Source organism: Hippoglossus hippoglossus, chromosome 16 (genome assembly GCF_009819705.1).
Source record: "Hippoglossus hippoglossus isolate fHipHip1 chromosome 16, fHipHip1.pri, whole genome shotgun sequence".
In the NCBI taxonomy this organism is placed as follows: Eukaryota; Metazoa; Chordata; class Actinopteri; order Pleuronectiformes; family Pleuronectidae; genus Hippoglossus; species Hippoglossus hippoglossus.
Genome location: NC_047166.1, coordinates 9,738,275 through 9,753,134, shown reverse-complemented (window position 1 = coordinate 9,753,134; position 14,860 = coordinate 9,738,275). Strand labels below are relative to the sequence as shown.

At 43.4% G+C, this 14,860-nt stretch overlaps 1 protein-coding gene across 2 annotated transcripts; it reads right to left on the bottom strand.

Moving 5' to 3' along the window:
• Nucleotides 1–316: 316 nt before the first annotated feature.
• On the bottom strand, nucleotides 317–10,884 carry cacng6b (calcium channel, voltage-dependent, gamma subunit 6b). 2 transcript variants are annotated; one of them, XM_034611938.1, is made up of 5 exons: nucleotides 10,775–10,884; nucleotides 7,837–8,539; nucleotides 5,301–5,375; nucleotides 2,443–2,580; nucleotides 2,086–2,306 (listed from the first exon to the last, which is right to left on the bottom strand). In XM_034611938.1, exons 2-5 carry the CDS (start codon nucleotides 8,198–8,200, stop codon nucleotides 2,086–2,088), a joined length of 798 nt encoding a protein of 265 aa, XP_034467829.1. In that variant the 5' UTR covers nucleotides 8,201–8,539; nucleotides 10,775–10,884. The 2 variants fall into 2 exon arrangements, with proteins under 2 accessions (XP_034467830.1, XP_034467829.1); XM_034611939.1 differs by lacking the exon at nucleotides 10,775–10,884 and having other exon boundaries at nucleotides 317–2,306; nucleotides 7,837–8,200.
• Between the last annotated feature and the right edge of the window lie 3,976 nt (nucleotides 10,885–14,860).

Genomic DNA, 14,860 nt, shown 5'->3' with positions numbered 1-14,860 from the left:
CAGTGACCATGGGCTTCTCTGGAGACAGCGGGGGAAGTGGCCAACCGAGGGTTCAGGGGTGGAGAGGAGTCGGCACACAGGTATGAGGACAGGCCGGGGGGTTGCATAGTTGAAATTCAAGGGTAAGGTTTCCCAACCTCTGCAGCGAAACGCATTGCGATGAGCTCTGGCCTAATTATAGAGGAGCGGGTTTGGGGGGAGGTGGATGTTTGGCAGAATGGTCGGCAGTCACACTGTGGAGGGGTGAAAATGGGTGAAAGTCAAGTCTGAGGGCAGATAGGGTGTCACGCCAACAAACAGAAGGAAGGCAATTATCTTATGTCAAATCCCTTTAATGAAAAGCAGAAGTAGTGCCACATACTGTAGATAAACATGAATAGAAACGAGCGCAGTGCATAATCCGTAAAATAATATTTGGTGGTGGAGAGAAAAAGTGAGCATCCGATGACACAAATAAAATAGATTTTCTGCATATTGCAAATAAACGGACACAACTTAACAAACAGTGACCATTCACAAAATAAACATCCATTATTATTATTATGTACAGAGTTGAGCTTATTAAGTGAGTCCATATGATTCTCTGATATACAAAAAGGTATTTTCATCTCTTCTCACAGTTGATATCATTCATCTTAGATTCATATAATAAAGCAGCATTCACACAATACTGATAAAACACACAAGAGTAATAAATAATGAAAACCAAAGCCTCCTGTTTATCAAGTATTAAGTGTTTTAAAAAAAAACCTGTGTAGAATATCAACGACACTCATTGATTCTATCGATAAGTCAACATGTAGAGGATATGACGAGATTGGTAACATCATCAGAAACTTCCTGATGGTGCAGAGGACTCCTTCACAATGGAAGACCATTTCTGCCAAGAGACAAAAATGAAAAAAATATTTGAATAAAATCTATAGCAGCCAATAATTATGACGGGTGTGTATGTCACAGAGCAACAAAGGTTAGAGGTTGTGGTGGATGGATTGGTCGAGCAAATATCAGACTTTTCCACAGCATGCCTGTTTCCTGTTTCCTGTTTCCTGTTTCCAAGCAACAGCCAACATCTTTTAATCTATTGCGATTACTCCTCACAGTTCTTATTGGAGCTCGTATGATGAAGGTTCCCCAACCATGAAATGTGATTTTATCATTAATTGCTGTGTTTCTTTAACTGTGCCAAGGTCAACATTACTGTGCTGGAAATGAACCAAACCTTAACCATAGAATTATCAAACGATGAAATAGATTTATTCTTCAACTGTGACAAAGTGTTTCATCCTGAGGATTGATCTAAATGTGCTGCTGCAGTGGGTGTCATTGTAAAGGGCATAGACAAACAACAGAAGTTGCTTTTGGGGGGAGCTATAAAACAATATCAATGATTATAACAATGTTATTGTCATCGATAGCAATATAACAAAAGTCTAATATATATCAATATAATGCTTAAAACACATAATTGATCTGCCTCAGATTCATTAAAATGTTTGTCATTCTCTGCTCTTAAAGAAAAGTTTAAAACCACAACCTTCACTCAGGAGCAAGAATCAGTCTTTAAACTTGAAAGAAACAATAATTTGACATTTATTGTGATAATAATTGACATCGACTGATATGAGAATTTGTATTTTGATATAGTTTTTGTCCATATGACCCAGGCCTAATCATTTCAATTGAACTTTTTATGTTTTTCATTACTAGGCAGAAATGGGCTTTTCATATGTAAAAGACAACAAGAAGTTTCATTATAAGTGCCTGAACATTTAGAAAAGATATATATTTACCAGAAAGATCTATTCGACTCTTGTTGAAGTAAGCACACCATAGAGCCAAAAAAGTTAACAGTCAGTGCCTCCCACTGTTTTCTACGAAACAAAAACACCAAAACATATTTTCTCATCCTAACTCTAAGGGAATTCCTCATTGTTGCTGATGACCTTTTGTCAAACGTTTGATTAAGACCTCTTATGACTTCTCTGACAAATGAAATGCCAAGAGCAACCTGAAAGTTGCAGCCCTCAGGAAATGGACATTTACACTTAAAGGATACTATATGTACATTTTGGCATTCAAGTGTTAGGTGGTGCTATTCTTGTGTGGCAAGCATTTCTGCCAGAGGCTGAAAGGAAGAGAGAGGATGATGAAGAGGATGCCTCCGAAAATGAGAGCGGCCCCCGCTGAGCCCACGCAGGCCACGGACCAGGACAGCTCATGGTGCAGAGGTATGGAGTGATCACTGGACAACAAGGCCAGCACTGACTGGTGGAATATCACGATAGAGAAGAGAACCAGCACACCTGCACACAGGGACAGAGATACAAGACATTAACGTCTACAGCAAGACCAAATGATTGTCAGCTGGCCGATTATAAGTATATTATAAGTAACACAGCTTCACTATAAACCCTGATGTCACTCCACAGAAAGTCCCACCTGACAGGATGAAGCAGAAGGCGGCGGGTTTGAGAAAGAACGGTACTCCCTTGCTCAGAGACATTCCGATACAGATGGAGCCCGTGACCATCATGGTCAGACTCAACAGGGCCAAGATGGCTGCTGCAAGATTCAGATCTGTAAAGGAGAGAGAGCAGAAGCTAAAGCGCAAAATGTTCTGTATTTATATCGCCCTCTTCTAGTCTTGAGGACCAGTCAAAGCACTTTACATTAACCTTTTTACCCACTTACACACATTCATACAGTGCATATAGGGGCAGCACTCTCTCTATGAGAACAGCACAGGCAGCAGGGGCGTTTTGGGCTCAGTATCTTGCCCAAGGACACTTAGGTATGCGGAACAGGGAAGACTGGGGTCGAACCACAAACTATGGTTAGAGGACACCTACAAAACTGTAGGAAATCTACAAACAACTTTCTCCAACTTAACCTCTCCTGATCCGGTGTGATTGTCTGGGGTCCCACCTCCACCGGATGATATCACGGCAAACCTTGGAGAGCAAGCACCATTTACTAGGTCCTCAGCTAGAAATCTGGGAGGGGTCTTAGCCCAAAGCCTGAGCTCAGAACCCAACATTTAGAAGGTTGTACAATAGTGTTTTTATCATTTATGAAACCTAGCCAAGGTCAAATCTTTTATCTCACATACAGACCTGGAAAAAATCCTTCACGCCGTTGTTTCCTCTCGCCTCGACTACTGTACCTCCCTTTATAGTGGTCTTACACAGAAATCAATCCACCGGCTACAGTCAGACAAGAATGCTGCCGCTCGGCTTTTAACACAATCCCAAAAATGTGACCATATCACCTCTGTTTTAGCATCCTTGCACTGGCTGCCTGTTTATTGATTTTAAAATTCTTTGAATGACTTTTAAAGCCAGGCATGGCTTTAAAAGCCCCCCCAGCTTTTATCTGCCTACCAGCCAGGATGCAGCCTGAGATCCTCTAGTAAGACATTCCAAAGTCTAGGCTGAAAACCAAAGGTGATGGAGCCTTTGCCGTGAGGGCCCCTAACACGAGTAGAATCTGTTACCTGATTTATCTCTCGTTTTGAGACACATCTCTATAAAAAAAGCTCATATCGCATGATGTCTTTGACTTTTATTAACTGTATCTTTATTATTATTATTTTCTTACTAAGAATAAAGTTGACAGCACTACTGGTCGATTATACTTGATAGTAAATATACAAAATATAAAACTACATTAAAACTGAGTGAGTTGTGCCTCTTCCCGTACTGGCTCTGTTTAAAACAGATTTTATTGGCATTATAAAGCTGAACAGGTGCAACACATATAGAGCAGATCAACACCTCAAATGAGCCAGTGCCAGTTTGCTGATTTTGAAACCAGTTCAACACAGATTTAATGCTTATTTTATTATTAATTTATACACAGCAGATTTAGCTTTTATAGGACTGACAGGAAAGAAGACACAAAGTACAGACAGCAATGAAATCAATATAACATTTTTCTACTGTCATGAAATTCAAAACAGACATTCCTGTCCGTATCAGAATAGATTTTATTCAACTCGTTGATCCCCATGACCTTTCCATCTGTCCTGTTTTCCACAGCAGCCACTGGTTTTGATTTGTGTCTGCGTGATTTTAATTAATCATCAAAATTCTGATTTATTTGATATATGTTTTGTTAGAGTGTTTTTTTTTTGTCATGACATAATACAGCTGGCACAGAGTATTTGAATTTGAATTTAATTGGTTATGGACTGGTGAATGGACTGTATTTATATAGTCCATTTTCTAGTCTTATACATTCACCTATTCACACAGTGTTACCATAAGCAGCGCGGGTCGACACAGCCATCAAGGGCAATTGGAACTTAAGGTGAACAGAACGGTTCACAGAAATTCAGCTTAGAAAAGACCGCTAAATAGCAAATAGCTGGCCTCTAGTTTATAATTAAAAAGTACAAATTGTTGAATGTGATGGTTTGATTATATTTCTATACATATCCATCCCTATACTGCTTCTCCTCCAGGGTTGTGGCGGCGTTGGGCGTGAGGTACACTGGTCACCAGCGTAACGCAGGGACAACCAACCATTGACACCTTCAGTCAGTTTAGACTCTCCAATTAGCCTTAACCTAATCTAACCCCAGGAAACTGGAGTACTTGATGAAACCCCACACCAACACAGGGAGAATCGGAAAACTCCTTTCAGACACCTTTCTATACGCAGTGCAGTTAAACGGTACCAAAAACCGCAGCCTCCGAAATTATCTTATAATCAAATTCAGAAAAAGACAAAAGTGAACATATTAATCTTCATGTGTGTGAGATTCATTCCTTCTATTATACTGCTACATATCAGACTGCACTATATCTTCTAGCCTGAGTAAGTGCCCTGAGTGTGTGTCATATGTCAGAGGCTCCTTGCATGCATCAACAAGGAAGTTTTAGAAACAGATACAGACTTTATGTTGACTGTGATCTTAAGTATCACGTCTCAGCCAGCTGATCTTCAGACTGCGCTGAAGCCAGTGTCGCCCTGGATGGTAAGGTAAACACATTAATCAGTCTGATAGCTTATGGCTTTGCTCTGGAAAGTGGGTGGCAGCAGAAGTTAATGGGCTAAAACATGCAAAAACCACCAGTATGGTCCTGTGAGCACAGCGGTGAACATCTTTATATTGATAGCAGCTGCTGCGTAACTGTTAGTCTGTATCTGTGTGTGTGTGTGTGTGTGTGTGTGTGTGTGTGTGTGTGTGTGTGTGTGTGTGTGTGTGTGTGTGTGTGTGTGTGTGTGTGTGTGTGTGCGCGTGCGCGTGTGTGTGTGTGTGTCTCCAAAAGACAGAGGAAGGTGTAATGTCTCACTCTTGTTAGTCGTCTTCTTGAATATGACTGCATTCTCCCCAGAGGTGAAGAATTTGAAGTAGGTGCAGTTGGATTCTGTGGGTAAAAACAAAAGATCAGACAAAGAGATCAGACACACACACACACACACACACACACACACACACACACACACACACACACACACACACACACACACACTCCCACACACACTCCCACACACACTCTTATGGATGGCTGCTGGTCTTCTATGATTTGCCTCCTATGCATCCATGCACTCTGTCCTTCCAGGCATCATTCCTATTTTTATCCAAGTATCAAGCATTAGCTGGAATACCCAGAGACACACACCGCTACACACACACACACACACACACACACACACACACACACACACACACACACACACACACACACACACACAGCCACACTGCCCAGCACCGCACATATGGTGCCGCCAGAGAGGGTGAGAGACAGCAAAACACTGAGGGTGGGAGGCAGAGGGGAAGAGGGGGAGGAAGACAGAGAGAAGGGGCAGATGGAGGTGCTGCGAGTGAGGGGAAGAGGATATGTGGGGTGAGCGAGGATGGAAGAGGGGGTGCAAGAGATATGGATGGAAGCTCATGGAGAGGGTGAGACGGCAGGGAGAAGGAGGAGTGAGTTGGGGGGCAGATGGAGGGGTGGTGAGAGAGGGGAGCCACAGATGGAGAAGGAGGTGAGGGGAGATGAGGGGGGAGGAAACAGAGGGGTTGTTTAATACTGCATTACTACACTCTTCCTCAGTCCCCTTCTGTCCCTCTTCCTTGACCCCCCCACTCCCCTCTATATTTAGACAAAAAGTGTGAAGTAGTCAGATTCCACTCGGCTTCACCAGCGCACAAGCAAGATGACCACATGCTTGTGCACATGTTCCTCACACACACAAATATGTTTGGGCCCGCGCACATTTGCAAACATTTTTTATCGAAGCAGACCCTCAATTTATCAGCCTACTGATTTTTTTAACACATTATGCCATCACGGCCAACTGATCTCATTCGCGCTCCCCCTGCTGAGGCCCTAGATATTGAACCGTCATGTTCCTCTGACAGGCAACGGCATCGGCATCGGCAGGGCCACACTTTGCCCGGGACAGGGGCCAGAGGCATGTAAAACTGGGACGTGAAACAGAGAATCAGAGATGGCAAAAAACAGTTGTTTTCCTCGGAACACAGCTCACAGCCATCTGCGACGGGCGGCGTGGGCCAACAGTGTGAGGAAGACTGTCAGAAGCATACTGGCTGCTCTCGCACACCAACAGGCCATCTTGGAGGCTCGGAGATGGAGGGCACATCTGCTACTGAGAGGCAAAACTGGATACAACAACAATCTAGTGACACGTCATTACAGGTGATATAAAGTGTGCGAATAGTATTTACGAATATATCTGATCCACGTGATTCTTTTTTTGTTTTCTCCTACGCTCCTACTCAGGCGATTTCCTCCGACAGGCCGTGATTCCTGGAGCGGATCCTCCCAGAGCCTGCCGCGTCGCGCCTTTCTCCATCTTCCAATACCTGCCCCTCGCTCCAACTGGAGCCTCGCTTTTCAGACAGAAATAGGTCATTGTGCAGATAATCGACACACACTCCCGAGGACCTAACCGCGGTCAAGTCGAATGAAGTGCTTTCAGAGAGGAGCTGTCACAACTCCAAACATGGACGATCATCAGCACAATAAACCTGTGGTCTGCCCCTTTATCACCTGTCTGTACTGTGTGTACAACAAGAGATGATTAGGTGCTCAGTGGAGAGAAAGCCTTCACGCTCATAATGCTTCACTGCACTGACAGTGTTATGAATCACAAAGATAATATTGTGTAATGCTGGATGTGCCTGCGTGTTGCTTTATGTTGTCACAATCGGAGAAGAACTGCAAACAGCTTCACCGCGGTCCTCGTTTCCACAGGATCTGTTTCCGAGCGTTGCATTTCTTTAATGATTCAATTTGCACATTATCTGTAGGATGACCTAGATACATATGTATGCAAGCAGCTTCACATACACAAGTATCCTCTGTCTCTGCCTGTGCAAGGCTACAGTGGATGTACGCATACGCCAAACATGCAGGGAAAAGACTCAATATCACAAATGTGTTGCTGACAATTCTTTATATGTTGGTACAATAATAAATAATTTGTATTTAGACCTATAGTGATAGCATGATTCCACCTAGTCCCTCATGAGCTCAGATAAAAGACCTACAGATGTAAGCGTACTCCCACAGGGTATATTCCATATTAGCTATGCCTGCTCCCTCTGTTTTTCTCAGTGACGGCGAGGAAAAACTGGGGTGATTTTTTTTTTTTTCTTAATTATGTCATCAACAGCCTCTCGCACGCATCTATATTTGACCGTTTTTCTATTAATTCACTTGCATCCTGGGTCTGATGTTAGGTTTGCATGACCGGGCAGTTCAGTTTGCAGGAGAGCAGACACGAGCAGACAGTCAGAGAAACCAACACACACCTCCCAGAGCAGACCAACACACACAGACACGTGCCGGCCAGCGGTCTCACCTCCAGGTAGTTCAGCAGGGCCGCAGCTTGTCCTCTCTGGGTCTATGTCAGCCACCCACAGGGTGCGGATGCAGCCCTTCCACAGGCCGTAGTGGGCCATCTGGCAGGTGTGGTTGCCGCTGAAATGCTTTGGTTGGGCCAGCACCGCCCAAAACTCTGTCCCCATGCCCAAAACCGTCAGGGTCACGCCAATGATGGCGACAAAGAAGGCCAGCTTGATTTTCCCCTCCTGGCTGTCACTCATCTTGGGGACTCGCCTGTGTGCCCGTCCACCCTTCATTCCACCCAGTCCCCCACCTTGTCCAGCCCCGGCCACCCCGATCCGACCGTCCTCATCCTGCTGCACAAAGAAGTTGGACCACATGCTGATCCTAAGTGGCCAGGGGGACCAGGGGATGGGAAAATGGACTTAGGACAAGATAAGGGGAGCAAATAATAGATGGGAGGATGCAAGACAGGAACCTAGGTTGTAGATTTGATCATGTGAAAAAGAGGAGATACAGCTATCAACTGTCCTCTGATGGATGAGTAAATTGAGAGAAATTAGAATGAAGAGTGAAAATAAATGAGCTGAACACTGACATTAGACAGAAAGATAAATGAATAGAGCCACAATTAATCAGATATGAAGTAAGGTAATGATGAAATGGGAGGAGAGGGAGGCCGGTGCAGGAGAGCCTGTGTCTGTTTTCCGTCCAGTCCTCTGAAACAGAGAGACGAAACAGAGGGATGAAAGAGCGGTCGGCACATGCTTCACAAGAGCAAAATCCTTTCATCACCAGCATAATATTTAATTTCCAACAGCTTTATCAGCATCTACAGTATTCCCTCCCTAAAAGCCATACGACAGGCTCTCAGCCAACAATAGATAAGCCATATGGCGTTTCCCTGAAAGGCAGATTCGGCTTCAGATGAAGAAACAATGGGGCTGAACGAGCTAGTGGAGTTGGTTGGTACAGGCAGGGTCAAGGTGAGAGATAACACCAGAGCGCCAGACGAGACCACCCATCTTCTGTTCCCCCGGAGGAATTGACAACAGACCTCATCCCCGAGCAGGTAGACTATCCCTGGCTCAGGCGTAGATCCCGTTTGATCTGAGGGGATAATGGGTTGCCACAAATACCTCCCGTCCCGCATTACATGTGCCGGCAAACCCCGGGAATGTGCAGCCGTGAGCAACGCCTGTGAGCGAGTGTGTCAGCGTGCACGTGTGTGACAAATGCACTGTAGATGGGACCTGGCTCATAAAGTCATTTCTGTTATTCCAAACTGTGAGTGGGGGGGGGGGCCGTTGGAGCAGCTTTAACAACGTGAGTGACAGGGCAGAACAGCGTCGCCGCTCTGTGCAGGGTGCAGGAGAGGTGATAATTCATGCCTGGACCTTTTGACAGAGTGGGGGGGCTGCAGTAATTAACTGTGCCGTGCAGACCAACAGGTCACATAGTGGAGGCAAGAGGCCCGGCCTGTTAGGAAGGTAGCACCAGCAGGCCACACACAGTTGGTAGATCACTTAATTCAGAGCTTTGCGCTGACCGCAGAGGTTTTATATAGGCAGGGCACAACATGAACCCTCTAAGAGCAAATACTGAAATAAATATTAAAGTTGTGCAATATGATCAAAATAAAAGTACAACATTTATAAACAAGCAGGAAAAAGAACTATAGTCGACGGCAGGGCTGGAAAATAAATAATAGGTGATTAGTTGGTTAATTGTTTAGAAAATAAATCTGAAACTATTTTTGATATATGATTTTCTGCTTTTCTTAGTTTTTAATTTTTGTAAACTGAAAATGTTTGAAAGATGTCAGCTTCTGCAAAAATGCGCATTTAGCATTTCTACTACTTCTTTTTACTACTTTTTTCTACATTTTCTTGCTTAATTACTCACAGATTAACTGGTAAAATAATCTGCAGATGAATGATTATGAACATAATCATTAGTTGAAGCCTTATCTATCTATCTATCTATCTATCTATCTATCTATCTATCTATCTATCTATCTATCTATCTATCTATCTACTTTTCCACTACATAACAGTAAACTTTTCATATGTAAAACTATATATTCACAAAAACTGAAATAACTGTTTGTGTCAGACTGAAAAATAAATCTGAATCATCTGATAGAGCAAATTTCAGTTGCTACGGACGATCATGTGATACGTTTAAAAGCTGCATGACAGCCGCTAATGGATTATGGGATGTTTTGACCACTAATGGTGTTGACAGAAATTTGGAGTTTTATTACAGGTCGCCTTGAATCATTCATGGACAACAGCACCGAAATGTGAGGAACAATAACACCATAAAGCTTCATCATTGTGATATTATTCCGCTAAAAGCCAATAAACAACAACATTGATTTATTGTGTATCTCTGACTGACAGAAACCATTATGAAGGATATATAACCGTCTTATTGAAAGAGACGACACAAAGCAGAATCTTTGCACGTCTGTGATGAACCAAAGTTTTGGAAAAGCGGCCGTGCATTAGAATTCTCCTCCAACATTAAGTGTGATGAAGAACATGCAGAGTGCAGCTGCTGACAGCCAAGTTAGTAATCACAGAACTACAGACCTTGATCACATTACATCCATATTGACCACTGGATGATCGGAGGGGGTTAGAGCATGCCAGGTCACTCTGAGGGGGGGGGGGGACAAATGCTTTCTTTGTAATTAAGGATTATATGAAGCGTTGCACTCACATGTGTTCCTGTGGTTTGTAATGCAACATCAAGCTGTGGTGCAATGACTGAGCAGCTGAGCAAGAGGACACGTCTGTACAACACAGGCACATTTTATATTGTATAATCGTGGAAACTCTGTATATCGTCTGACCAGCAGCAGCCCTGTCGACACCTTGGTGACACGTGGGCACGAGAAAGCAACAAGCAGCCAATGCACTTGAGCGAAAAAGGAGAATAAGTCTGACCTGTTTGGTGTGTGTTGTTCAGTTCAGGAGGAAGAGACGCTTGAAACTTAATAGAGGGGTGAGAGTGGTGAGGGGTGAGTTAGTGAACGAGAGAGAGGGAGAGAGGGAGAGAGAGAGAGAGAGAGAGAGAGAGAGAGAGAGAGAGAGAGAGAGAGAGGGAAAGGGGGTGGGAAGGAGGTACGTAAGGGTTATGGAAAGAAAGTGTAACAGGGGAGGGGGCTGTAGCCTGGTTGGTTTACAGTGCTGATGGTTAAATATGTGTGTGTCTGTGTGTGTGTGTGTGTGTGTCTGTGTGTGTGTCCCGGCAGCAGCAGCCTGTTCATACTCTGTACATGTTTGAGCTCTTAAACCAGTGAGCCAAGGTGCTGCAGGGTGGTCCGCTCATATGACGACAGTCCAGTCCAGCCTGATTAAAAACATGTCTGTAGCTGTGATGGCCTTGCTGTGCGTGTGCGTGTGCGTGTGCGTGTGTGTGTGTGTGCGTGTGTGTGTGTGTGTCTATTTTGGACAGCCACCTGTTAATGACATTAAGTAAGGGTGAAGGAGGAGCCTGTGTTTATACGAGAGGGGCCAGGACAGCGTTTTACAGCAACACAATATACTGTGAGGACACAGAAGATCTGACACAGGGACACAGAGTGAAAGCGAAGCGGGAATGTGTAAACATACACGCACAGACGCAGAAAAACAGAGACAGGAATAGGAGATTGAAGAGGTATAAACAGTAAACAATAATGTCTGATGCAGAGGCAAAAATGGACGAGAATGGCTGGAAAATGAAAAAGTTCATCCCCATTTCCTTCCTCAAGGCCCAGAGAGACCCAAGTGGCAGCCTGGTTCTGTGGAAAGCTGTGGCCCAGCCCTGCCTGGCTCTTCCACAGTTTAGGTTACATACGTGGCACAGCAAGGAGAGAGAGAGAGAGAGAGAGAGAGAGCGAGAGAGAGAGAGAGCGAGAGAGAGAGAGAGAGAGAGAGAGAGAGAGAGGCCAACCCCAGCAGCCAGCTATACGCTCGGGGGAGGGGGAGTGAGTGGAAGAGAGGGAGAGAGACAGAACAGGAGAGAATCAGAGAGAGGGGACGAAACAAGCTGTAGGCTGTGACAGGAACATAAACACCTACAATGTCCAGAACAGTCAACTCTTTTTTATCTCTCTTTTTTTTTTTTTCCAGGAGAGAGAGAGATTGCTGTGAGGCTGCAGTGCTGGATTTTTGGTGCAGTTTGCAGATGGAGGCGTGCAGAGGACACGGCGGCCATGATGAATAGATGGAGCTGGAGGACAGCTATCTGTTTTAATGCACATACAGTATGTGTGCCCCTGTTCTTTCAAACTTGACTTTGTCTCTAATTGTGCAGCCTCCATCTCAGCTCCTCCATCATGTGAGATTGATAGGAAGTGTCCGCACACAGTCTAAGGCCATCAATAATCTACAGTATGCTGATGTGAACAATCTTGTCCCCACATCACTCAAGTGCCGCCATCAGCAGTGCAGATTTATGCTCGAACACCCTGAGCTGCACACGTGTATGCAGCCATGCGCATACTGCATGAACATACTTACACATCGCAGCTGCATCCATCCCTGACTATCATGCTGCAGAGTAATATGGAGGATAGGGATCGTATATTTTTATTATCCTTTTTTTTAAATGCCATGAAAAGACCAACAATTACACAATCATATCATACATATTTTTGCCTGTGGAGCTCAAGCTGAATACACAGTGGCTTATTCCTGTGTGAAGGTTCTCCATTAAACTATTAGAGACAGACTCTAGTGCTGTAAATCCCAGTTAGAGCACCAATCCTGTGGCTGTTTCCCCCACTGAGTGATGTTACTATTTAGGCCCCGAGCACCTCCAGTGGGAGGCCCTATTGTATTTCGAAGGATTTGTATTTCCCTTTTGGGGCTTTTTCAGGGCCTAGACATGCTCAAATTGTTACCAAAGTTTGCAGGGAATTCAAAACCCCAAAAAGTAATTGTATTCTGGAGTAATTTGAAATGGGCGTGGAAAAATGGCTCAACAGCGCCATCTAAGGAAAAGCCCCTCAGTTAGCTTTCACCGATCTTCACAAAAATCGTAGCCCAGGTGTATCATGACAAGACAAACAAAAAAGGTCAGAGGTGCAATGGGAAAAAAGCAACAGGAAGCCCGCCATTTTGACTTTAGTGGCCATATTGGCCATTTTCCACATTTTTACTTTAACGAACTTGTCGTAGGGCTTTCATCAGATCAACTTCATATTGAGATGAGTGTCATCACAACAAGATGGAGATAAAAATTAACTCAAAGATCGATTTTTCGTCACACGGTGTGACCGTGGCGTGGCGTCAAAGTTTGATTACACGCCATCAAAACATGAGGTTCTGTATCTCTGACATATTTGTTCCAATCGAGTCCAAACTAGACATGTAAGACAAGAGTCCCGGCCTGATGACATCTACACAGAAATCTTGACTTAAAATCACAGCGCCACATGCTGGCTACAGGAAGTGACATGTTTTTACTTTGATGAACTGCTCTTGGCTGCTTTACAATATACAGCTCAAAAGAGCTCAGTCAAGTCATTGGATCATGGTCAGAATTGTGACATTTCCTCAAACCGTGTAAACATTGAGGTGCGGCGAAGGTTCATCCTTCGCCAAAGGAGATGATGTTGTCATAAGTCCAGTGTGCATTGTCCTATCACCACCAAACTGATGTCTCATGATCAGAGACCAAGCCTGAACAGCTCTATGTGTCAATATTTCCTCAGTGTCATAGCGCCACCTACTGATTCGCCATGAAACAGGAAGTACTTTGTAAATCCACTCTGCATTATCCAACCGGCTCCGAACTACTGACCTATGATCACAATTCTGACCTGAACACATCCATATATTAATATCAGTTCAGGGTCATAGCGCCACCTACGTTACGTTACTTTACGTTACTTTATGTAACTTTTCGTTACTTTTAGTTACTTTAGTTACTTTTCGTTACTTTTCGTTACTTTTCGTTACTTTTTAGTTACTTTCGTACTTTTAGTTACTTTTGTACTTTTAGTTACTTTTGTACTTTTAGTTACTTTTTAGTTACTTTTGTACTTTTAGTTTCCTTTTAGTTACTTTTGTACTTTTAGTTACTTTTTAGTTACTTTTGTACTTTTAGTTACTTTTGTACTTTTAGTTACTTTTTAGTTACTTTCGTACTTTTAGTTACTTTCCGTTACTTTCCGTTACTTTCCGTTACTTAGTTACTTAGTTACTTTTCGTTACTTATCGTTACTTAGTTACTTTTCGTCACTTTACGTTACGTTACGTTACGTTACGTTACGTTGCGTTACGTGACGTGACGTTACTTTTCGTCACTTTACGTTACTTTTCGTAACTTTGTTACTTTTCGTTACTTTTCGTTACTTGACTTGACAGTATTTTAACAAAGACACAAGTTGAAAATATGTGTTTTGAGTTAATTGTACTTTGACAGCCGTTCCAAAGGCTCTGACTTGTTTCAAATTAAATTGCCTCAAAACATGGACAACATTTAAATAAGAAGTCAAAAATTTCCAAATAAAATCTTCTTTTAACTGTTTCCCACAATCAAATACTGATGACTCTAATACATCAATGTAGCAAAGATGAGGCAGTAGAATATATGTCCTTACAAATTCTACTAATATCATCATATCATACCTATTATCTAATAGCAACAAGTAAAGTAAATTTTTGTGTTTATATTAATTTGGTGAACCTTTTCAATGTGGACTTCTGATGTAGTTGTTGGGATGAGACAGAAGATATGATACATAAACATGTATTTATGATATATAGAGTGCTGTACCTGGACTGGCTGTAGACACCGGGGCAGTAGAAGAGAGCCGTCATGACATACTGCCGAGGACAGATGCTGCAAAGCACCAAACTGATCCCATACAGAGAGGTCAGCACGAACACCAAGAGGGTCAGCAGGAAACTGCGGTGGTTTGCCTGTCCGACACAGCTGTTTATCCTGCAACACCTCAACACAAACACACAAACACAACACAGACCCACAAGACAAAGATCTGTGAGACCCAAGCTGACCTGGATATGTTGGCTCCATAT